The 26,534-nt window shown below is 37.8% G+C and overlaps 1 protein-coding gene across 1 annotated transcript in view; it reads right to left on the bottom strand.

Annotated features, from left to right (window-relative positions):
- YLPM1 (YLP motif containing 1) overlaps positions 1–26,534 on the bottom strand; it is a 121,761-nt gene that overhangs the window by 55,340 nt on the left and 39,887 nt on the right. The window contains exons 2-4 of the mRNA XM_006865526.1: positions 22,777–23,013; positions 19,409–19,588; positions 17,273–18,255 (exon numbers count right to left, since the gene is read on the bottom strand). Coding sequence (XP_006865588.1) covers positions 17,273–18,255; positions 19,409–19,588; positions 22,777–23,013 — 1,400 coding nt within the window. The remainder of the gene's footprint in view (positions 1–17,272; positions 18,256–19,408; positions 19,589–22,776; positions 23,014–26,534) is intronic.

The following is a 26,534-nucleotide window of genomic DNA, read 5'->3' on the forward strand; positions in this document are numbered from 1 at the left end:
ATGGACTCAAGCATGGCAACAGTAGTGAGGTTGGCCCAGGATCGGGCAGTGTTTCGTTCTGCTGTGCATAAGGTCGCTATGGGTCGGTACCGATTCGATGGCACCTAACAACAACAATCTTTTTGATGTGTCTCTTGTAGACAGCATATGGAAGGATCCTGTTTTCTTATCCACTCTGTTTCTCTGTCTCTTGATTGGTGCATTAACCCATTTACTTTCAGTGTAATTCTTAGTCCTGGTGTGGCGCTGTGGGCTTTTGCGTCACACTGCCAAGTCGTTTGAACTACAAGGTCAGTGGTTCAAGCTCACCAGCTGCTCCTTGGAAACCTATACAGGGTCGCTACGGGTCAGAATCAACTCAACAGCACTTAACAAGAACAACATGAAATGACTGCTGTCATTTTACTGTGGGTTTTTTTGTTGCTGTTCCACATACTTTTCTGTACTGAGTTCATTTTGTTGGTGGATTTTCTTTTCATTTTTATAATTTTAAATTTTAAATTTCAAATCTTTCTTATTTTCCTATTTATTTTGATGTGCAGATGTATTAATTTTCTTTGAGGTTACCATGTAATTTATTTATTTTTCTTTATTTAAAATAGTTGGTTTTATCTTGAAATCTATTTGACCTCCTTGACGTCTGGAAATTCTGTATCTACACCATTCCCACTTTTTGCTTTGTAGTTGACTTCATTATAAAATGATATCTCTGGTTCTCTATTTTTAGTCTTGTAGATTGGTTTCACTTTAAATATTTCTATATCTGGACTGAGTTCTAGGTGGTGAACTCAAGAATGGTTATCTCAGATTGCTGTCTGCTATTGTTGGATCTAAGTCCAAAGAACACTCCTTAGCATTTCTTTTTCTTTTTGTAAAGTTGATCTGGTCATTACAAATTAATTTACATTTATCCAGAAACATCCTAGTTTCACTGAGTATTTGAGGAACAGCTTTGCTGGGTATATGATGCTTGACTGGCAAGAATTTTGTCCTTTCAGAGTTCTGTATATGCCTTCTTGCCTGTATGGTTTCTGCTGAGAAATCAGTGTGTATTCTTATTGCTCCTTTGTAGGTAACTTTGTTGCTCCCAAGCTGCTCTCAGGATTCTTTCCTTGTCTTTAGTTTTGGAAAGTTTTATTATGATATGTCTTGGTAATTTTCTCTTGCGATCTATCTTGTTTGGGGTTCATTCGGCTTCTTTTATATTTCTTTTCTTTCATGATGTTAGGGAAGTTTTCTTCCAACAATTCTTTGACAATTTTTCTCTGTGTTTTTTATTGTTTCTTCCTGTTATGGAATTCTGATCATTTATAAATTGTTCTTCTTCATGGTATCCCACATAACTCTCAGATTTTCTTCAAATTTGTCCTTTTTTGATTGCTCTTCTAGCATACTAGTATTGAGAGATTTATCTTCAAGCTCACTAATTTGGGCTTCCATTGCTTCGAATCTACTCCTTTGCTTCAATGTACCATCCATTTCTAAAATCTTAGTATTAATCTTCTGGATTTCTAACTGCAGGTTTTGCATAGTTTCAAATTTTGTATTTATTTTGGCTGTTTGTTCTTGTAGTGCCTTCCTCAATTCTTCTACAGTTTTTTGTTTTCTCCTTGTTCTCTCAGTTCTTTGAAGGTATCTAAATATCAGTCTTTTGAATTCTTTTTCAGTTAGTTCCATTATCTTTTCTTCCTTAGAAATGCTTTCTGGCTCCGTATCTTGGTCATTTGTACATTTAAGTCATTCTTTCTTGTTTCTTTGTGTGAGATAAAATAGTCTGCTATCTCTGGGACAATGTGGGGTTGTTAAATTTGTTTTTAACTGATGATGGTATGTTAGGCTTTCACCAACTATCTCCTGTGGGTATAGTTAGAGAATAGAAGCATGTATACTATTCTGCTTTGCCATTCATGCACCTCAATGTATGGTGGGTTTGGCTGGTGTTGGCTACTATCTATCATTGATTGGATGGCATAGGAGCTGGTATTGACTTTTGCCCAATGGGGAGCTGCAAAGGGTATGGTTGTGGCTTGGCTGTATGGGCACAGTTGCTGCTTCCTTTTCAATCACCTGTGGGACTCTACTCTGCCAGGCCACTTTCTATTGCCAAAGACTCAAATAAAAGATACTCACCAAACAAAATACATAAATGGCCATAAAAATACATAGAAAGATACTAAAAGGCATGCCATAACAGAAATACAGAACATAATCACAATGAGATGCCACTTCACACCCATTAGGATAATGATAACCAAAAAAAAAAAAAAAAAACCCACCTATATAGGGGTTCCAAAGAGTGGCTGGTGGGTTTGAGCCGCTGACCTTGAGGTTCAAACTAACCTCGCAGTTTAGCACATTATCCATCAGCACCACTATGAGGGAATTGAAAATATCATGGCTTAGGTCACGAACACCTTAGTCCTCAAAATGACATCTTTGCTTTTTAATATATTATTTTAAATATGAGTATTTTTATTTTTGAAAACTTTTTATTGTGAATTGGGTTAATGTTTACAGAGCAGATCAGTTTTCTATTCAACAATGCTTTTAAAGAGGTATTTTGTAGCAGACTGCTCAATATAACACATCATTTGATTTCTTGACTTCTGTTTTCACAGACACTGATTATGGATCCAACTAAAATGAAATCCTTGTCAAGGGCAATCTTTTCTCTATTTATCACCATATTGCTTATTGATCCAGTTGTGAGGATTTCTGTTTTCTTTACATTGAGGTATATGTAATCTTTTAAGTTTGTAGCCTTTGATATTCATCAGTAAATACATCTTCCTCACTTTCAGCAAACAAGGTTGTATCTATTGTGTTATAAACAAGGTTGAATCTTCCCTCAATCTTGATGTCACATTCTTCTTCATATAATCCAGTTTCTTAGATTATTTCAATGATGTTCCTCATTCAATGATGTAGCTCTAAATCTGGCTTGTCCTCTTCTAAATCTGGCTTGAATTTCTGGTTTGTCGATGTTCTGCTGTAAACATTTTAAAGTTATCTTCAGCAAATTTTACTTGAGTATGATATTAATGATACTGTTCAATAGCTTCCATGTTTTGTAGGATCACCATTCTTTGGAATGAGCATGAATATGGATCTCTTCTTAGTTAAGCTGCCTTCCAAATTCCCTGTCAAAGATATCTGTTTGCTGAAACATCTCAACTGGCATTCCATCAACTCCTGGAGCCTTGTTTTTTGCCAATGCATTCGATGAAGCCTGGACTTCATCAATATCATCAGTTCTCGTTCATATTACCTCCTGAAATGGTTGAATGTCAACCAATTCTTTTCAATACAGTGATTTTGTGTATTCCATCTTTATATATATATACACAAACACACACACATACATATGTATAAATACTTCCTGTGTCATTCAATATTTTGCCCATAGAATTCTTCAGTATTGTAATCTAAGACTTGAATTTTTTTCCCTTCAGTTCTTTCACCTTGAGAAATGCAGAACATGTTCTTCCCTTTTGGTTTTCTAACTTAAGGTCTTTGCACATTTCATTATAATACTTTACTTTGCCTTCTCCAGCCACCCTTGGCAATCTTCTGTTCAGTTCTTTAACTTCATCACTTTTCCAGTTGTTTTTGCTTCTCTATGCTCAAGAACAATTTTCTGACGTCTACTTTGGTCTTTTGTTTCTTTTTAATGACCTGTTGCTATCTTCATATGATGTCCTTGATGCCATCCCATCAATCTTCTGACCTTTGGTTGTTATTGTTCAATTAGTTAAATCTATTTTACGGTGGTCTTTAAATTCAGGTGGAGTCGACTCAAGGTCATAATTTGGCTCTTATGGACTTGTTTTAATTTTCTTCAGTCTCAACTTGAACTTCATTCATGTCATTAAGGTCAACTCTACTTTGAGGAAGCAACTCGTTACCAATCATATTGAGTGCCTCCCAGGGAATCATGTTCCAGAACTATATCAATGTTCTGCTGCTGTTCAAAAGGTTTTCACTGGTAAAAGTTTTAAGAAGTAAATCACCAGGTCCTTCTTAATCTTAGTTTAGAAGCTGTGCTGAAACCTGTCAATCATGAGTGACCCTGCTGGTATCTGAAGTACTAGTGGCATAGCTTCCAGTATCACAGCAACATGCAAGTCACCACAGTATGACACACTGGCAGAGGTATAGTGGAGGCTCTAACAGTCACATCAAATTGATCATGTATGTGAAATCTCAGACCACATGTCTTTAAATGATGCTATCCTTGATGAATTTTCAACACCTCAAGATAAATGAACAATATATTTGAAGAAAGTCAATGTGGTATTCTTATCCACTTATTTGATAGAAAGAATCTTGTTATTTATTTTGCAGCAAGAACCATCATTTTTGCTAAAAGAATACATCATAGTAGCATATATCCTTTTAGCCAAAATTTACTTGATGAAAGGAGTTTGGACCTTTTAAATCTTCTATTAAAATTTCTAAGAAGTTGTTTTTCCACAATTCCTTTATTTTTACTTCTCTAAATTATTCACAAAGTTACTTTAAATTTTAAAATAAAAGAATCCACTGGACCCAAACCATACACAGTGAAGACTACTTTCTGGTACATTAAAGGTTAAGAAAGTTAAAAGGTAAGCTATACAAGAATTTTACAATACATATAACGGACAAAGAACTGGTGTCTAGATTATACAAAGGGGCTTCAAACAGTTTATGGGAAAATGTTATGAAAAAATAATGGAATCTTTCCACAAAATTTTAGAAGTCCTGTATAAAGAACTCTAACAAATCAATTAAGAACAAACAGGCAACCCAACAGAACAATAGGAAAAAGAATCAACATTTCATAAAAGAAGAATTCCAACTGACCAAAATAAACTGGAAGAGTTCCATCCCAATGTAAATGCAAATTAAAACCATACTGCAATAACAAAATATTCATCACGACTGCTAAAAATCTGAAGTGTAACAAATACCAAGTATTGACAAGGATGTGAAAAAAACTGGAAACCCCAAGCACTACAGGTTGCTAAACTCAAGGTGAGCAGTTTGAAACTACCAGCTGTTCTGTGGGAGAAAGATCAGGTTATCTCCTCCCCTATAAAGATTTACAGTCTTAGAAACCCTATACAGGTCACTCACTATGAGTATAAATCGACTCCAAGGCACACCACCACCACCACCACCACCACAGATCAGGGTATAAAGTGAAACCACCACTTTGGAAAATGTTTGACAATTCTATCCGAGCAGAGCAGACTCAATAATCAAGCAATTCCAATCCTTAGTATATACTCAACAAAATTAAATGCATAAATGCACAACCTTTAGATATGAATCTAAAGGAATACACACAACACCAAAAACACAAAGCAATGGTTTTCATAAAAAAACCAAAAAACTTAAATGACCATCAATATTAATACAGATAAACAAATTGTGGTATATTCATACAATAAAATACTGTACAGGAATAAGAATAAACAAACTACTACTACATACAACATGGATAATTTTCACAATAATAAAAGATGCCAGATTTAAAAAAAACACATACAATATGATTCCATTTATTTAAAGTTCAAAAACTCCTATGGTGAAAAGGATAGTGATTATCTTTACAGTGAAGAAAGATGACTGAGAAAGGGCATAATGGGGCCTTCTCAGACACTAATAATTACTATTTCTCTGTATGAATAGTGGCAGCCTGGGTGTGTCAATGTGGAAATTCACTAAGCTATACATTTATAATTGCACGCTTCTCTGCATGCTGCCTTCTATAAGTAAGTTTTATTACTGAAAATTATAAAAGTTTTGGGAAAGTAAAGTCTACTGATAAAGACACTGAAAGATATACTGAAGTAGTGGTTGCCTGGAAGACAGAGTGAATTCCATAACAGACACACACAGACACACACATACACAGTTTCAAAAAGCTGCTTCAACAGCTCAACAATGTGATATGCTATTGATATGATACCAGTTTTGTCGCTTGACTTTTTGGATACCTTCAGTTTTTAAAAAAGCAGACTAAACTGGGATTTTAGTAAAAAAAAAAAAAAATCAAAGCAATTACAATATTTTATAGTATGTTATTAGAAAACCACTTACTTGTATTCTCAATTCTTTTTTCCCTACCAAGTATTGCTTAAGGAAAAAAAGAAGTGGCTCACTGTATCAGTTATGTGTTTATAGTAAAATCTGAATATAAGAAGCTCACCTTTCTTTAGTAACATGAATTATTCTTACATCAATCTCTTTTACTCTCTAACTAGCTTTCCACTGATATATACATATATATATATATATATATATATTTTTTTTTTTTTTTTTTAACCTAAACATCCAAGTCATAAACTTGTAATAGTCATAAACAGTACTTTATATGAGCCAAGTGGCAAAAGAAGTAGAAGGGTAGTAGAAATATAGCAATGATATAAGCTAACCTGAGGAATGATTTTTAAAACACGATGGATAATGTGAATAGGATCTAGTTCAAGGGAAAAAAAGCCATCTGTATCAAAGTTGCAGGTAAAACCCAGAGAGGGAGAGGGTCTGTGTGCTGACGACGGGAGGACAGGCTTGTAGGGTATACCCTTTGGCTGATTGATGGTTCATGGAGGGGACTGTAACCATAGCAATGAAACGATATATGATAGGATGAATGTAAAGCTAATGTTCTCCCATGTAAACTATCACATAATTCACAATAAAACATTAAAAAAAAAAAAAAAAGCTGCAGGTAAAAAAGCTGGAGAAGGATATATTTCACATAAAACAATATGGTCAATATTAAAGATCTCTGCAGGCTAGAATGATGGCTCACACCTAACTAGATGAAATGTGAAGACAAATGTAAAGTTCAAAACTAGAAAAAGAACAAGAACAGCAGCAAACAATTTTTAAAAGCTGTGCCAGTTCACAGTGCATGTGAAAACCATCTAGGTAAGACAAGTTGGTGCTCAACTCAACGTGAGTCAACCACAAAAGCCCCCTCCAAAAAACCCAAAGGCAACCTGGTAAGCTTTTTTGTTGCTGTTAAGTGCCATCAAGTCAATTCTAACTCATAGCAACCAGCTGGTGGGTTTGAACCACTGACCTTGTATTTAGCAGTTCAGTGCTTCTCCTATAGCACCACACCAGAACTCCTGTTACACTTTATAAGTACATTATTTACAACAATTAGTAATAGGCCTATGCTCCTCTGCATCGGAAGTAAATGTTTATTCTTCAGGAGACTGGAAAACCAAAGGCCTCTCAAAGGATAGTGAGTAGTGGGAAGAAGCTAGAAGAAAAGAGGAATTTGAGTTTATGTGAGAACTCATTTGCTGTTGCTCCTTTCTAGAGGAAGATCTAGAATAAACAGGTAGAAGTTAAGGCAACAATTTAGATTTCATGTAAGCAATAAACTTTCTAGAAAACTGTCAATGCCTTACACCTCAGTTCCTTATTGCAGAGTTCAAGCAGAATTCATCAACTACTTGTCACGGGAAGAACAATGAATTCAAAAGTTAACAAGAAGGTCTGGCCTCGGATTCTAATCCCATCTCAACCATTCAACAGTTATGCCATCTGGGGCAATTTATTTATATTGATAACCACTTTAAATCTCAGCTTTTCTTATTTGCCTCATGAAATTACTCATGCAAGGAGCAAATAAGGTAATAAATATGTGCACGACTCAGCATGACAAACTAAAATGCAATACAAATGTGAGTTGTTGTTGAAGAGATAATTACTAAAATCTTTTCCAACAAAGAGATTATTAACTGTTAAACTGAAGGGGGAATAAAAGAGAGAGAGAGAGAGAGAAAATAGGGATTACCTATTTTAAAGCTATGGTTTGGAAGGCAAAGAAGAGAAAAATTAGGGAGCAGGAAATTTATGTTTTAGAAAGTTTTAAGAATATACTTAACCAACAGCCTGTTAGTCACTAGATCTAAGGTCAACAGTCATCACATCTAAAGTTAGTCATCAAAATATATATATAAATAAATAAAGTTAGTCATCAGATCTAAAAGGCTCCATCCAAGATAAGTAGGAATTCGAATATAAAAGATACACCTACTGAAAAGAGAAATAGTTCTACAACAATAGGAAGAAACCTTTAACACACCACTTTTGACAAAGGACAGACTAAAAAACTCAACAAAAATATAGAATATCGAAATAATACAATCAACCAAGCAACCTCATAGGCTTACATTCAGAAACATCGACAGACTACAAAGCATCTTCTTCGATTTTAACACCAAATGAAAAATCAGTAATAGACCAAGCAGGGGTACAAAATTAAATGCATGGAAAATATTATAAAAATTACACTGCAACAAATTTGGAAATCTACAAGAAATGGTAGGTAGAAACTCACTACTTACGCTACACATATAGAAAGAAAAATCTAAACAGATCCATAATAAAGAGGAAAAAATTGAAGATGTCATTTAAAAAATAAATAAACTCCCAACAACAAAAAATGTCCAAGCCCAGATGGCTTCACTGGAGAATTTTATCAAACATTCACAGAAGAGTTGACATCAATTCTACTCAAATTATTCCAATACACATAAATGGAAGGAATACTCCTTAATTTGTTCTGTGAAACCAGCATAACCTTAATACCAAAGCCAAGCAACATAACCACAGAAAATTACAGACCAATATCCTTCATGAATACACACAAATTCTCAACAAAATTCTATGCAACAAAATAGATTAGTATATATATAAAAAAAGAGAATGCATTATGATCTGGTAAGATTCATACTAGAGATGCAAAGAGAGGTGAACACTAGAAAATCAATCAATATAATTAATTTACCACATAAATAAAACAAAGGAAATGAATAACATGATCATCTCAATCAACGCAAAAAAGGCATTTGATAAAATCCAGCATTCTTTTTTTAAAAAACTCTCAGCAATATAATTAAGAGCATAGAAGTAAAGTCCTGGTGTGGCGCTGTAGGATAAGCACTGGACCACAAGGTTGGCAGTTAAGACTCACCAGCCACTCCTCAGAAACCCTATACAGGGTCACTATGAGCCAGAACTGACTCAATGACACTTAACAACAACATGTAAATATTTTTCTCAACAGAGATTCAAAGCATTTTCCTTGAGAATGGGAACCAAAGATGCCCATTATTATCACTTTTACTTAATATTGTAATGGAAATTCTAGCCAAAAAAAGAGAAACAATAGGTATCCCAATTGGTAAGGAAGAAGTAAAACTATCACTATTAGAATGTTACATGATGGGGCACTAGAAGATACACACCAGACTGGTAGCCACAAGGTTGATGGTTCAAACCCATTAGTTGTTCCTTAGAAACCCTATGCAAGATGGCTATGAATCGGAACCGACTCAATGGCACTTAACAACAACATGTATACATACAGGGAATCCTAGTGAGGCACTGTAGTATAAGCACTGGACTGCAAAAGTCAAGGTAAGCAGTTCAAACTCACCAGTCAGTCGCTTCTTGGAAACTCTATACAGGGTCACTGTAAGTCAGAACTGACTCAACTGCATTTGACAACAACAACACATACAAAATCCCAGAGATTCCACAAGAAACTTACTGTAACTAACAGAAAGATTCAAGTGTCAGATTATAAAACCAACATAAACACTAACAAGGAAAACCAAGAAAATAAAACCATTCATTTGCTGTTGTTGTTAAGTGCCATCTAGTCAATTCCGACCCACAGTGACCCTGGATAGGGTTTCCGAGGAACAGGTGGTGAACTTGAACCGCCGACCTTGCAGTTCAAACAGCTTTGCAGTCTGGCACATTAACCCACAGCGCCACACCAGGACTCCTAGCCCCTAAAAGAAATACATGTTGTTGTTGTTGTTGTTATGTGCCGTGGAGTCAGTTCTGACTCTCAGCAATCCTGAAAAGGGTTTCCGAGGCTGTAAATCTTTACAGGAGCAGAAAGCCTCATGTTTCTCCCGCAGAACAGCTGGTAGTTTCGAACTGCTGAGCCTGATTCGTAACCACTACACTACCAGAGCTCCTTATAGAAATACATACCTAGGAATAAATCTAACCTGGCCTGTAAAAGACAAGGAAAACTACACAACACTACTGCATAAAAACAACCTATTGTTCAGGGACTGCAGGACTTAAGAGTGTGAAAACAGCAGTATTACCCAAAGCAACCCACAGATTGCTGGTGTGATGCTATAGGATAAGCACTGGACTGCTAACCACAAGGTGGCACTTCAAACCCACCAGACACTCCTCAGAAACCCTATATAAGGTCTCTGTGAGTCAGAACCAACTCGACGGCACTTACCAACAACAGCCCAAAGCAACCTATAGATACAATGCAATCCTAATCCAAATCCCAACATCCTTTAGCTGATGTTGGTAAGAGTCATAAAATTAGTTCCAACTCATAGGGACCAACAAAACAAATACATTACATGGTCCTGTGCCATTCTTTCATGAAATGGAAAAACTTAATCTCCAACTTTCTGTAGAAAAGACAGAGGCCCCAAATAGCTAAAGCAATACTGAAGAATAACAAAGTAGAAGGCCTCACCCAACCTAATCTCAGAACTTCCTCTGTTGCTGTTGTTAAGTGCCTTCAAGTCGGTTCCAACTCACAGCCACCCTGTACAGGGTTTCCAAGCAGCAACTCCCAACCTAGTGGTTCGCAGTCCAGTGCTGACCTACAGCGCCACACCAGAAGTCCCAGAACCTCCTATACAGCCACAGTAATCAACACAGTCTGGTACTACTGACACAATGACAAACACATAGAACAATGCAACAGACCAGAGAACCCAGGGTAAATCCATCCAGATACACAGTTGATCTTTGACAAAAGGTCAAAGTCCATTTAATGGGGAAAGGGCAGTCTCTTTAACAAACAAAACTGGATTTCCATTTGCAGAAAAATGAAATAGGGACAATACTTCACACCAGCCATAAGAACTAAAAATGGATTAAAGACCTAAATGTTTATAATTTACCTAAAACTATAAAGTTCCTCCACCACTTGTCTGTCAGTTTGCCGTACTGTGGTGGCTTGTGTTTTGCTGTGATGTTGGAAGTTGTATCACCAGGGTCACCCACTGTGGACAGGTTTCAGTTGAGTTTCCAGACTAAGACAGATAGATTGTTAAGTGCCAGTGCTGTTGAGTCGGTTCCGACCCATAGCGACCCTGAACAGGGTTTCCGAGGCTGTAAATCTTTACGGGAGCAGAAAGCCTCATCTTTCTCCCGCGGAGCAACTGGTAGTTTCTAACTGTTGACCTTGACAGATCGATTAGGAAGAAGGAAAGGTAGACTATTTCTGAATATACAGCGAGGGCTGGAGGACGACTCATTTAACAAACCTGCAATACACAGATGATACAACTTTGCCTGCTGAAAGTGAAGAGGACTTAAAATACTGATGAAGATCAAAACCCATAGCCTAGCATGGGTTGCACATTAATGCAAAGAAAACAAAAATTCTCACTGCTGGGACAATAAATAACACCATGATAAATGAAGAAAAGACTGAAGTTGTCAAATCTTCATTTTGTTTGGACCCACTATCAGCACTCATAGAAGCAGCAGTCAAGAAATCAAAAGACACACTGCATTAGGCAAATCTCTGCACAAGACCTCTTTAAAGTGTTCAAGAGCAAAGTTGTCAGGTTGAGGACTAAGGTGCTCCTGATACAAACCATGGTATAGTTTCATACACATGTGAAGCTGGACAACGAAGGGAGGTCGCAGAAGAATTGATGCATTTGAGCTATAGTGTTGGAGAAGTATATTAAAAGTACTATGAACTGCCAGAACAAACAAATCTGTTGGAAGAAGTACAGCCAGAGTTCTCCTTAGAAGAGCCAGGATGATGAGACTTCTCTCTTACTTCGGACATATTACCAGGAGGAACCAGCTCCTAAAGAAGGACATCATGATTGGTAAAGTGGAGGGTAAGTGAGAAAGAAGAAGACCCCAGGAGATGGATTGGCATAGTGGCAGCTGTAATGATCTCAAGACCAGCAATGATTATGAGGGGTGCAGGACCAGACAGTGTTTCGTTCTATTGTACATAAGGTTGCTATGAGTTGGAATCGACTCGACGATGATACCTAATAACAACATAACGTTCTTGGAAGATAACAACGGGCCAAATGGAGAGATGCTAATTTTTCACCCAAATACACCATCAAACACAACTAGAAACGCACAAGCAACAAAGAATAAATTAAATAACTGGGACCTCCTAGAAATTGAATATTGTACTTTATCAAGAGTATCTACAGACTGTGGGAAATTTTTTTGGTAATGACATATCTGACAAGGATCTCGTCTCTAAAACATAAAGAAAACTTCAATAATTCAAAATCAAACAAAATGGCAAACAATCTAACTCATAGCAACCCTGTAGAGGGTTTCTAAGGCTTTAAATCTTCACAGCAGCAGAAAACCTTATCTTTCTCCTACAGGGCAACTGGTGGTTCAAACTGTGGACTTCATGGTTCGTAATCCAGTTTTTATCATATGGAGCCACAATGCTCATACACAGTTTTGAGGGAGCTTCAAAAAACGTGTGGAAAAATGACATCTAAAGACAACGGAATTTTCCCAAGAAATTTCTGAAGCCTTCTCATATAGTAAAGTACATAGAAAACACAGTTATGGATACATCCTAGACATTATCAAAACAACTTGTGGGATTCGTTTCCTGGGATTTAAAGACTCTTGGGAGAAACTAGTTCTTAACTTGGTTTATAAAGAAATGAAGAAAATGATCTATGCCTTAATTTGTTGAGCAGTGTTTGGGGTATTAAAGAAAAAAACTCAAGGAAGTAACTGTCCACATGATTAACTGCCAAGAATGTGATGGTGTCCAGCTACCACAACTGACCTTTCTAACTAGGGAAACAATGCTGTTAAGTGCTGTAGAGTCAGTTCCGACTCATAGTCACCCTGTATAGGGTTTCCAAGGAACAGTTGGGGGGTTTGAACCACCAACCTTTAGGTTGGTAGTCCAGTGCTGATCTTACAGTGTCACACCAGGACTCCATGGACACAAGTGTTGTTGTTGTTCTTGTTAAGTGTCGTCGAGTCAGTTCCGACCCATAGCAATTCTGTATAGGGTTTCTGAGGCATGGCTGGTGAGCTTGAACTGCCAACCTTGCAGTTCAAACCCACTTTGTAGTCTAGCGCATTAACCCACAGCACCACTTCAGGACTCCGAAGGACACAACAGAATAAAAAGCAATTTTTTTTTTTTAAAAAGGACATACGGGGCTGAGAGAGCCTAGAGGAACCCCTGAGACTAGCACCCTAAGATCCCCTTTTAACTGGAACTGATGCTGCTCCCAGAGGCTACCTTTCAGCTGTAGGATAAAACACTTAACGTCAAGGTCGGTGTGAGCCTCTTAGTTTGGCAGTTTAAACTCACCAGCTGCTCTTTGGAAACCCTATACAAGTTCGCTATCAGTCACAAGTGCCATCTTAACGCGACAGCACTTAACAACAACAATATAAAACAAAAACTAGTCAACATTTACCTAAAAGCAAAGATGTGATGGCAAGGATGGACAGGGAAATAGTGGAGGGGTAGAAATATAAGAAACACATTGCAGAGACTACCCAAAGTCATAGAACAATCTGCATGTGAATTATTGAATGGAAGTCTAATTTGCTGTGTAAACTTTCCCTTAGTACACAGTATCTTTTTTAAAAATACACCTGAGTCTCTTCATGAGTATAAGATGAGAATTAAAGAGGCTTGGAATCACTTAGTCCAGTGGACTAATGAAACCAGTGAACATCAGTCTCCACGACTCTGAGAGCAGAAGAACTAGATGTTGCCTGGCTACCACTACCAACTGCTCTGAAAGGGATCCCAGAAAGAGAGGCAGAACATGTGGAACAAAACTCAAAATTGTCTTAAAAAAGACCAGACTGACTGATCAGAAGTGACTGGAGGAACCTGAGACTATGGTCTTCAATCACCCTTCAGGTATGGAAGGAACTCACGCTCATGACTTGACTTTCAGTCAAAGGTATACGGAGGACAACAGCATTATTAAGGTATGCTTACTATGAATGACAGAACATTCAATCATTGAAAATCAATGGGGCAACATATACCTAAGGACAAAGTTGAGAAGGGATGGGAAGGTGGGTGGAATGGAAATACGAACCACAGGGAGGAAGTAGGATTGCAATCATTGAGATGAAGCTAGGTATATGATTTGTTCAATGTAAAACTGATGATCTTCTAGAAAACATAGGGGAAAAGCTTCAAGACTGTATTTTGACAATGGAGTCTTATCTATAATACCAAAAACACAAACATAAAAGAAAAACGGATAAATTGACTTCTATCAAAATCAACAACTTTTGGGTATCAAAGAACTTTATGAAGAACAGAAAGAGTCAACTTCCAGAATGAGAAAACTTTTGGTAATCACATACCTAATAAGTGTTTAATATCCAGAATACTTAAAGAACTGCTACAACTCAACAATAAAAAGATAAACAACCCAATTAAAAACAGGCAAGAACTTGAACAAGCATTTCTTCAAGCAAGATTTACAAATGGTTGATGAAAGTCCATGAATATATGTACTCAACATCAGTAGTTGAACATATCCGTTGTTGTTAAGTGTCGCTGAGTCAATTCCGACCCATAGTGACCCTGTATAGGATTTCCGAATAGCTGATGAGCTTGAACTGCCGACCTTGCAGTTCAAACAGCTTTACAGTCTGGCGCATTAACCCACAGCGCCACACCAGGACTCCAAAACCAGCAAATCAAAGCCACAATGAAATACCACTTCATATACAACAGGGCGGCTACTACAAAAAGCAGAAAACCAAGGGCTGGTAAGGGTGTGAAGTGATTGCAATCCTTGTGCACTGTTGGTGAAAATGTAAAATTGAGTGGATGTGGCAAACACACAGTTGGAAGGTGCCTCAAAAATACAGAATTACCGTATCTCCCTAAGAAGCCCTGGTAGTACCTCATGGCTGGTAACCAAAAGGTTGGTGTTTAAAACAGCCCGTGGCTCCACAGGAGGAAAAACCTCATGGTCTGCTCCTATGTCATCAAATTGGTTCCAACTCACAGTGACCTTGTATAGGACTTCCGAGGAGCAAATAGTGAATTTGAACCGCCAACCTTGCAATTCAAATGACCTTGTAATCCAGTGCATTATCGTACAGTACCACACCAGGACTGTAAAGATTATAGCCTAGAAAACCTATGGGGAGTTCTCTTTTGTGACATAGGGTTAATATGAGTTGAAAATCAAGTCAACGGCACCTAACAATAACCATATGACCCAGCAATCCCACTCCTAGATGTACACCCAAAAGATATGAAAGCAGGGATGCAAACAAATACATGTATACAAATGTTCGCTGCAGCTTTATTCATAATAGCCAAAAGGTGGAAGCAATCTAAGTGTCCATTAATAGGTGAATGGACAAACAAAATGTGGCATATGTACACCATGGAATACTACGCAGCCATAAAGAGAAATGAAATCATGATACATGCTGATACGGATGGATCTTAAAAACATCATGCTAAGTGAAATAAGTCAAACGCATATGGATATACTGCATGATACCACTTACAAGAAATATCTAGAACAAGCAAATGCACAGAAACAAAATTTTATTAGTAGTTACAGGGGAGTGAGGAGAGGACATGGAGAGTAATTGCTTAAGGGGTACTGAGTTTCTGTTTGGAGTGATGAAAACCTTTTGGGAATGGTGATGATGGCTGGATAACATGGTAAATGTAATTAATGTTACTAAACTGTACACTTAAAAATGGTCACAATGGCTAATATTTTTGTCACAGTAATTTTTTAAAAAATACAAATTTCAAATAAATCAAAACTACAAGGTATATATATAATCACTAGCAGCATGAATATTACTGATTCATAACATTAAAACAGTATTTTTCTCTGGGGGCCCCCACAGACTCAGTCTGCCTGATTGTGGACTGGGGTTTAACTCTCCCAGTCACACAACCTTGAGCAAGTTCTCTATTCCTCTCAGCCTTAGTGTAAGGAAGAATGGAGAATGATAATCTGCCTTCACAGACAGGTACAGAAGACTACATGAGACTAAAGCCTCTAGTAAGACTTCTGGTACACAGAATTCATGTTATTGCCTTTATCTTCTCTTAGCTTTGATTTTGAACAGAGTTTTGTGTCACATTGTTTACAGAATTATAAACCTACAGAGTATATATCTTGTTTTCAAATGCTAAAATCAAGTTTAAATTTAAAATGATCATGCAGATCCATGAAACTGAGATGGAAAACTAACCACCAATATACTGATAAGTGTAAGAAGCAAGTTACAAGAGAATATACTCAGTACAATCCTATTTTTATGACACACATAAAACAGTAATTATTGCCAGATGGTGGAAACAGGTGACTTTCACTTTTTCCTATACTTTCCTGGAATGTCTGAGTTTTGTATAATGAGTATTTCTTTCTACTAGAATTTCCAATTAGAAAATAATCTGATTGAAAATATTTTTCTATAGGAAAATTAGCTGGGGAGAAAAACATTTTTATAAACTTGGAAAAATTAATTTAACATTTTTATGAAAGGCATGAAGAAAAAATTAAGTATACTAATTTGGGTCTGTTTATTTTCTAAATAAAATTGTGGCTTAGAAAAAAAGAGAAATATTCCCTGAGGACAATATAAATATAAACTCCAGGGATTTGTTCTTTTATATTAATGACTAACTATCTCCAGGGCCTGCCACAGAATAAGAACTTAGTAAATATTTCCTGGAAACGGATAAAATAAAAGTTTTATTTACCTTACACTAAATTGATTTGCTTTGTATCCCTATAATATTGGCTTACTCATCTTTAACCTAAATAGCCAGCGTATTATTTAACAAATAGTAGTCACCAATTCAATTGTCTGCCATATATATGCAAAGCAAAATAAAATAGCACATTTAACAAAAATTACTTTTGAAGCTGTAAAATCAATAAGAATTTGGTAAGTATTACTCTTAAACACTAATATATTCATTCTGGACTTAACTTCAACATTTCATGCAAGATAAAAGGCAAGGACATCAAAGAAATGGGGGAATCTCCACTTTTAGGTTTAATTATGTCTAATAAACTAAAAATACTAACACAATTAATTTTTAACCAGGAATGTATATATAATAGTATAAAAAAGAGAATATAAAATTGTATAAATGCAACTTTTTAGATAATCAAGGCCTATGAAGCCTAAATCAACAAAATAATGAAACCAAAAGAAGACCTACCTTGGACCTCTTGGACCTTCCAAGTAACTGCTTCTAGGAGGATCTGGAAGTAGTCCACCAGACCTCATTGGCATGTCCTTGACTGCAGGTGAAACAGCTGAAGATTCCCCAAGTCCTTGCTCAGATGAGAATGAACCGTATGGCAGAGAAGACTTATTCAGAGGAACTTTAGAATTCACTTGATCTGATGGGCCAATAGCTGACTGCATTGAAGGATGGTAAGTTGAGGGTGGGGCTGAACCAAAAGACACAGGAGTAGGAAGCAGTGCTGGTCTAGGTTTCTCTGGACCTTGCGAGCTCTGAGAACTAGAAGCTGGTGGAACTGGGGCTGTTGTTAACTGAGGAGGCATCCCTTGTGGAACTCCAGGGGGAGGTATACCTGGAGGAGGTGTGGCTGAAGACATCGGTGGAAGGGGCATAACAGGTGGAGGTGCTGTTGAAGAGAGAGATGGTGGGGGTAGAACTGGTGGTGGCCCTGTGGAAGAGAGGGAAGGTGGAGGGAGACCTGGTGGTGGTCCTGTAGAAGAGAGAGATGGAGGCATCCCTGGTGGGGGCACAGAGGTTGGCAAAGAAGGTGGCATCACAGGTGGGGGCATGCCAGGTGGTGGCACAGTAGCAGGGAGGGCTGGGGGCATCACTGGAGGTGGCAATGATGGAGGCAATACTGGAGGGGGCATTGTTGGTAGAGGTGGAGGCATCTGAGAATATGGACCAAAAGGAGGAGGCATTGACATGTTCCCCATATACTGATTCTTCATGTTCTGAAGGGAATTAACTTTCTCCTGGAGATAGGTCTGGGATGCTTTCAAATGTCCTTGCCATGTTTTCCACTGTTTTTCATACTCCTGAAGCTGATCTTTATGAGGATAGGAATGGAGCTGTTCCTCCCATAGTTGAAACTCTCGCTCCCATTCTTGATAGAGATGTTGAAACTGCTGCTGCTGCATCTCATAGTGCCGCAACTGCATATCTACTGACATGGTCTACAAATAAAGGGAACAAATTATTTCAAGACATTCACATAAGAAAATTAATCACAAGCTAAAATATTAATGAATTTAGAACATTTGAAGCCTTAAGAACTTAAAACACTAAAGACTAGATGGCTAAGAATAACATTTTCAAATTCAATAATCAATTTTCTTTCTTACTGTTACTAATATTTATGTTATCACAAAGTAGAGAAATCAACCAAACACTAACACAAATAATTACTTCAACAATGAGTATTCTTCCCATGTTTAATATTACTAGTGAAAAGTGATCATTATAGGTATGTTGTTGGTAAGTGCTGTCCAGGTGGTTCTGGCTCATAGTGACCCTGTCTAAGGTTTTTGAGGAGTGGCTGGTGGGTTTCAACTGCTGACCTTGCTGTTCGCACTTACTTTGCAACCCAGTGCATTATCTTGCAGAATCAACATCAGGACTCAATTATAAATGTAAAATATTACCTCAAATATACAGGACAAATAGTATCCAAATCATTTTATCTTTTATGATGTACTTGTTTAGGGTTCTTTTGCTGTTATTGGTTCTTTTGGTGGATTATTTGCTTGTCTGCTACTTTAGTGGTTTGTATGTAGAACACAGGTTATTTGTAACTGTGTAGTAAAAATCTTTGGGTTCTTCAACCCCTTCAATAATAGTAGTCTAACATCTAGAGTGAGAGTTTCAACTATGGGAGAGAGTGAGAGTTTCAACTATGGGAGGAACAGCTCCATTCCTAGCCTCATAAAGATCAGCTTCAGGAGTACGAAAAACAGTGGAAAACATGGCAAGGACATCTGAAAGCATCCCAGACCTATCTCCAGGAGAAAGTTAATTCCCTTCAGAACATGAAGAATCAGTATATGGGGAACATGTCAATGCCTCCTCCTTTGGTCCATATTCTCAGATTGTAGTCTAACATCTAGGGTTGATATGATCAGGAAACTCCATTATGCCCTCCCTCCCTCAAGAGCATGTTTACTATATACCATGTTTCTCAAGACCTCAGGGTAATTAATATGTTAGATTATTAGTTGGGGACTTCTCTAGGGAAACTCTTAATTGTTTGATATTTTCAGTATTTCACATGAACACATCCTTTAAAGTTCTTGGGACAATTTCTGATTTGTCCACTGAGGAAGCACTTGCCTGCATATGTGGTGGCTGCTGTATAATCTGCTGGTACTGTTGCAGGATCTGTTGTAACTGAGTGTGCTTCTGCATTATTCCCTGATACTGGAAGCCAACTCGATGTTGCTGGTGCTGCTGCCAGTGTGCTGCTGCAGCCTGCAACTGCTTTAATCTGGCATCTTCTTCTGGGTCCTCAGACTAAAAAGAAATAAATACATTTTATTAGAAATCATTAATTTCATGAAAAACCTACATATTTTATAAATACGTTCCATAGTCCAGAATTTCTACATCTCTGATTGAATTAGACAATCAGCAATTCTATCTTTAGATAAAACACCTAACTCTAGCTCTACTATCACTATGGATAGTAACACAAAGGAGTTTATAAATTCCATAGACTTCACTGGAATAATCATCTCACTACTCCTAAAGAGGACAACCATTGCTCCAGCAGAAAATGAACCTACAATTACTGTCCGATTAACTGTATGAGAGGTTTCCAAGAAATCCAGTTCTTTTTCACCTTATTCACTTTTCACCAAAAAAGTACAATTCAATCATTATGATTAAATAAGGTTTTCACATAAGGTTCTTGGGAGAAAAACAAATTTTGGATCAATGTGAGAATTTTCTATGTGTCAATTCCTATGATGTTGCTATTGTCAGGTGCCACTGAGTTGGTTCTGACAAGTAGTGACCCTTTGCACAAAAGAATGAAACACTGCCCTGTCCTTCACCAACCTCACAATCATTGTTACGCTTGACCCCATTGCTGCTGCCACCATGTCAATCTATCTCATTAGGGGTCTTCAGCTTTTTCACTGACCCACCACTTTACCAAGCATGATGTCCTTCACCAGGGACTAGTCCCTCCTATAATGTATCCAAAGTATTAAAGACAAAGTCCCGTCCTGGCTTCTAAGGAGCATTCTGGCTATACTTCATCCAACACACATTTTTGTTTTTCTGATAATTCATGGTACTTTTAATATTCTCCAACTTCGTAACTCAAACACATCAATTCTTTTAGGTTCTTCCTTAATCACCGTCCAAGTTCCACATACATAAGAAGCTACTAAAAATACCATGGCTTGGGTCAGGAGCACCTTAGTGCTCAAACTGACATCTTTGTTCTTGAACACTTTATAAAGAAGTCTTGTACAGCAGATTTGCTCAACGCAATATGTTGCTTTATTTCTTGACTGCTACTTCTATGAGTATTGATGGTGGATCTAAGCAAAATGAAGTCTTTGACAATTTCAATCTTTTCTTTTCTCTATTTATCATAATGCTATTTATTGGTCCGGAGTCCTGGTGTAGCACTATGGGCTAATGTGCTGGACTACAAAGTCATTTGAACCACAAGATCGGTGGTTCAAGCTCACCAGCTGCTCCTTGGAAACCCTATCTATACAGGGTCACTATGGGTTGGAACCGACTCGACAGCAGTTAACAACAACATTTACTGATCCAGTGGTAAGGGTTTTTGTTTTCTTTACTCTGAGGTGCAACCCACACTGAAGGCTGTGGTCTTTGATCTTCATCAGTAAGTATTTTAAGTTCTCTTCACTTTCACCAAACAAGGTTGTATCATCTGCATATCAAGATTGCTAAGGTGTCTTTCACCAATCTTAATGCTACGTACTTCATTCAATCCAGCTTCTCAGATTACTTGCTCAGCATACAGATTGAATAACTATGGTGAAAAACATAATCCTTTCTTAAATTTAAACCATTCAGTGTCCCCTTTTTCAATTCCAACGAGTGCCTCTTGCTCTACGTACAGGTTTTTCATGAGCACAACTACATGTTCTGGAACAGTCATTCTCCACAATGTTGTCCATAGCGTGTCATGATCCACACAGGCTTTACTTAATCAATAAAGCACAGGTAAACATCTTTCTGGTTTTCTCTGCTTTCAGTCAACATCCATCTGACGTCAACAATGTTATCACTCGTTCCACATCCTCGTCTGAATCCGGCTTGGACCTCTGGCAGTTACCTGTCAATGTACTTTTGTTGCCTTTTAAAAACTGTCTTTAGCCAAATTTCACTTGCATGTGATGTTAATGATATTGTATGATGATTTCCACATTCCATTGGGTTTCTTCTCTTTGGAATGGGCATAAATATGGATTTCTTCCAATCAGTTGGCCAGGTAGTTAGTTGTCTTCTAAATCTCTTGCCTATATGAGTGCATCATTCAGTATTTTGCCCACAGAATCCTTTAACATTGAGTTTTTCAGCTTGAGAAATGCTAAGCATTTTCTTCCCTTTTGGTTTTGTAACTAGAGGTCTTTGCACATTTCATTATATTTACCTTTGTCTTCTCAAGCTACCCTTTTAAATTTTCTGTTCAGTTCTTTTACCTCCTCATTTCTTCCATTTGCTTTAGCATCTCAACGCTACATAGCAAGTTTCAGTCTCTTCTGATGTCCGTTTTAGTTTTTTCCTTCTGTCTTATCTTCTAATTACCTTTTGCTTTCTTTCTGTATTATGTTCTTGATGTCATCCCACAATTCTTCTGGCCTTCTGACTTCAGTGTCAAATGTATCAAATCTGTTCTTGAGATGATCTCCAAATCCAGGTGGGAAATGTTCAAGGTCATATTTCGACTCTTAAGGATGAGCTACACTTAATGCTTTTAACAGCTCTATAAAATCAAGGGGCCATCAAATAGTTCATCAAAAAATGGAATACAGAGATAATGAAATATTTTTTTTTAATTTTATTATGAATTGAGTAAATGTTTATAGAGCAGATTAGTTTTCCAATCAACAATTCATATATTTTCAGGTCGTCTCAACAGAATTTTTCCACAAACTTTTTGAAGGCCCTTTGTAGACACTATTTGAATATGCTCATGTTGTTGTTGTTGTTAGGTGCTATCAGGTGATTCTGACTCCTAGTGACCCTTTACAGTATTTCCAAGGATCGGCTTATGGGTTTAAATTGCCAGTCTTGAACTTAACAGTCCAGTGCTTATCCTACAGCACTGTACCAGGACTGTATGATCACTTTACAGATGAAGAAATTGAAACAGGATGGTTTAACTAATTTTCCTAAAGTCCCTGCCACTGGTACTGGCCTGGACTCTAGCTGGGCAGTTTGCCTCTAAAGTTGAAGCTCCGAGCTACTGCCCTGTACTAGCAACACTATAAAACCACCCTGGTATCCCTTTAGTATCAGTGCAAAAGAGTGTCTAATTCTCCATGCTCAGTAATCCAGGAAAAAAACTTTCTAAACCTGGTAAGACATACATTTATGTGATAACTCCAAAAATAGAATTGCACACGTACAATGAGTATATGTACCCAAAGAGGTACATAATGAAGAAAAATCAAACAAGTTAATTAAACTACAGTAACTAAGTACATGGTTACCTGGGGTTCCTCAGGTGGGAGAGGAGGTGGCACCTCTTCATTAGAGGGGGGTAATGGAGGTTCCTCAGATTGAGGGGGTTCTGCTACTTGAGTGGAAGCAGGTACTGCCATTTCTTCTTTTACTGGCTCTGGAGCATCCTTTGCTACAACAGGACCCTTTTTGTGCCCAGGGAGATTCACTTTTGTCCTTTGTTGCAAACTAAGGAGGTGCTGTCGGTACCAGTACTGCTGCTGTTCCTAAAACAGAAACCATTTTTAATAATTTTAATTGACAATTCTTCTATCTCTACAAGCTGGATTGATAAGAAGTAACATGTGCCTGTATATAAGAAAAGGAAAATCTGGACTGAAAAAGGAAAGTAAGTAAACAAGATTTTCATCAATAACAGGCTAGAGAAAGATACCTGTTTGAGGACTAAGGTGCGTCTAATACAAACCATAATTTTTTTTCAATAGTCTCATATGCATGTGAAAGTTGGACAATGAATAAGCAAGACCATAGAATAATTAATGCACTTGAGTTATAGCACTGGAAAAGAATATTAAAAGTATCATGGACTGCCAGAAGAATAAATAAATCTGTGTTTGGAAAAGTACAGCCAGAAAATGCTCCTTAGAAGGCAGGCTGGTAAAACTTGGTCTCTCATACGTCAGACATGTTATTAGGAGGAACCAGTCCTGGAGAATGACATGTTTTGTAAGGTGGGAGGGTCAGTGAAAAAGAGGACGACTCCTAACCAGATGGATTGATACCAGTGGCAGCAGCAATGTGCTCAACTGCAACAATTGTGAGGTTGGCTCAGGACCAGGCAATGATTTGTTTTGTTGTGCATAGGGTCACCCTGAATCAGAACTGACTTGATGGCACCTAACAAAAAATCTAGGGAAAGACTTCAATTTGTCCTTCAAGTTTATAAATTTTAATCAAACCATACTTCTCTACTCTTAAAATTCATGCTTTTGGGCTTGACTTCTGGATTGGGCAGCGGCAGAGACAGTCAGGTAGGAAAGGCTCCATGGGGGAGGGATTGAAAACCCAGAGAAGCTGCGCTCACAGTATACCACCAGAGCTCTGGATCTAGTATAAGATCCAGTACATCAGTTTCCTGCACCACAAGTGAAACAATCACAATATAAAGGGAAATACTGCAAGATAGGAATAGTTCCAGTCAGAATTCCCTCTGCAGCCACCCAACTCAAGTGGAGTTCAGAGGGAGGGGCTACAGCCAGACCAGCACAGGAAAGCAACTAAGCGACATTTGCAAAGGGAGGTACAGGGGATTCTACACATTTTTTCTTCCTCTTCCCTGTGGAGCCTTCTTTGCCCAGCCCAGAAGCCTTCAGGCAGGTGGGTACGTATCCCCCCCCCACCCCCCCAAAAAATTAAGCGCTGACCCCACAGTTTTCCCACAGTACAGAAAGAGCTTGGCGGCTGCTTTATGACGTCAGCCTTGGAATCCACAGGCCTATCTAGCAAGAAAAAAGCAGGCCCGTCAGGCTTGACACACAAACCATAGAGCAATCTGTAAAGCCCCAATATAAAAGGACTCAACTATCTGAAGAATTACGCTGTGCACACGCAGATACTTAACTGACCTTCAGACACAAAAATAGGAGACAATCTTTCTGCCATTAACTTCTCAATATCTATCTGCACACCTCCACAGTGATGACTAGAGGAGAGGCCTGAGCAAGAGGACACCTGCACCCACTGCTGGAGGCTTCTACAGTGCACACACACTGCCTGTGTAGCAAGGTAACTGGACAGTCGGCCACAGTTTCATTTTTGTTTCAAAGTGGTGGGTTTTGTCTCTTCTTCTATATTGCTTCTGCTTTTGGTCCTCTTCATCACATATTTTTCCTAGAAGTGGGAGCTTTTTCTCCCAATGTTACCAAGAAGAGACAGCAATCGAGGCCATATAGCCAAGCTACAAGCATACCCCATAATATTCCACCACAGAGACAAGAGCCAATAACAGCTGCTAATCATTAGATGGAGTCCTGGTATGGCGCTGTAGGTTAATGTTCCAAACTGCAAAGCCGTTTGAACTGCAAGGTGGGTGGTTCAAGCTCAACAGCTGCTCCTTGGAAATCCTATACAGGGTCACTATGGGTCGGAACTGACTTGACTTAACAACAACAACAATCATTACATGCAAAAAGGGAAGCCTATCTCCTGATCATATACGGCAGGGGACACCCAGTAAGCTTAATAACACAACACAAACATCCATTTAAGCATTAAAAACCCACATAACTACTGGAAACAACAAACAATAGATCTCAAACACAACAAACGATCTCAAAACATGTCCAAAAACCAGAAAAGAGTAACTGAGACAAATGCGCTGGAGACAGACAAAGGCTCACAGAAGAGGAAGAGCAGGTTTTGGATTTGCCTGAGAAGGAATTCTGACGAATGATATGGAAACAAATTCAAATGCTCTGAAAAGAGATGGAAGAAAACAAGTACAAAGTCAGGAAAATACTACAAGAGCAATCAAACAAGATGGATACAGCATTGGAAACAATTCAAAACCTGCAAAAAGAAGTCCAGATGATTAATAATAAGTGATAAAGAAGGACACTATCTCATGATCAAAGGGTCAACTGAGCAAGACAACATAACCATAATAAATATCTATGCTCCCAATAAAAAAGCACCAAGATATATGAAGCAAATCTTACTAGAATTCAAGAAAGAAATCTACAATTATAGTGGGAGATTGTAATACGACACTTTCGAAAAGGGAGAGAAAACAAGGAAGAAACTCGACAAAGTTACAGAGGAACTAAACAGCACAATCAACCAACTTGACCTCATAGACGTGTGCAGAGCATTCAACCCAACAACAGCACAATATACTTTCTCCTGCAGTGCACATGGGACATTCTCAAGAATTGACCATGTGTTAGGTCACAAAGCAAACCTCCATAAATTTACATCAAAATACTACAGAGCATCTTTTCAGACCACAATGCTATAAAACTAGATATCAACAAGAAGACTAAGGAAATTAAGTCGAATACACGGAAACTGAACGACAACCCGCCGAAAAAAGACTGGGTAGTAGAGGAAATTAAACGTGAATTCATAAAGTAACTAGAAACAAAAGAGAATGAAAACACAACATATCAAAATCTTTGGGACACAGCAAAAGTGGTGCTGAGAGGACAATTTTTTTGCTATAAACGCACACATCCAAAAAGAAGAAAGAGCCAAAATTAACACATTAACACAGCATCTCCAACAATTAGAAACTGACCAACAGAGGGAACCTACAGCCACCAAAAGAAAAGAAATAATAAAGGTAAGAGCAGAAATACATGAGATGAAAAACTATAGAGCGAATCGTTCTTTGAAACGATTAATAAAACTGACAAACCACTGGCAAACCTAACAAAAGGAAGGATGAGTAAATATATATATATATATATTTCCCCCCCTTTTAGTGTGGGTTATTTTTCTTACTCTTTTACAATAATGGTCTTATGCAGTATTTCTCCTTTTGTGACTACTTTCACTTAGCAAATTGTCCTCAAGGTTATGCGGTGGCTTGCAGCTTCCTTGCTGTTCTTCAAGGTGACATAGTGTGTATGTGTACCAAAGTTCATTTATTCATTCTTCAACTGATGGGCACTTAGGCTGTCTCCATATGTTTACGATTGTAAATAGTGCTGCTATGAACATTGGTGTGCATATATCTACTTGTTTTATGGTTCGGATTTGTTGTGAGTAAATACCAAGTAGAGGGATT

The sequence above is a fragment of the Chrysochloris asiatica genome, unplaced genomic scaffold, assembly GCF_000296735.1.
Source record: "Chrysochloris asiatica unplaced genomic scaffold, ChrAsi1.0 scaffold00079, whole genome shotgun sequence".
Taxonomy (NCBI): domain Eukaryota; kingdom Metazoa; phylum Chordata; class Mammalia; order Afrosoricida; family Chrysochloridae; genus Chrysochloris; species Chrysochloris asiatica.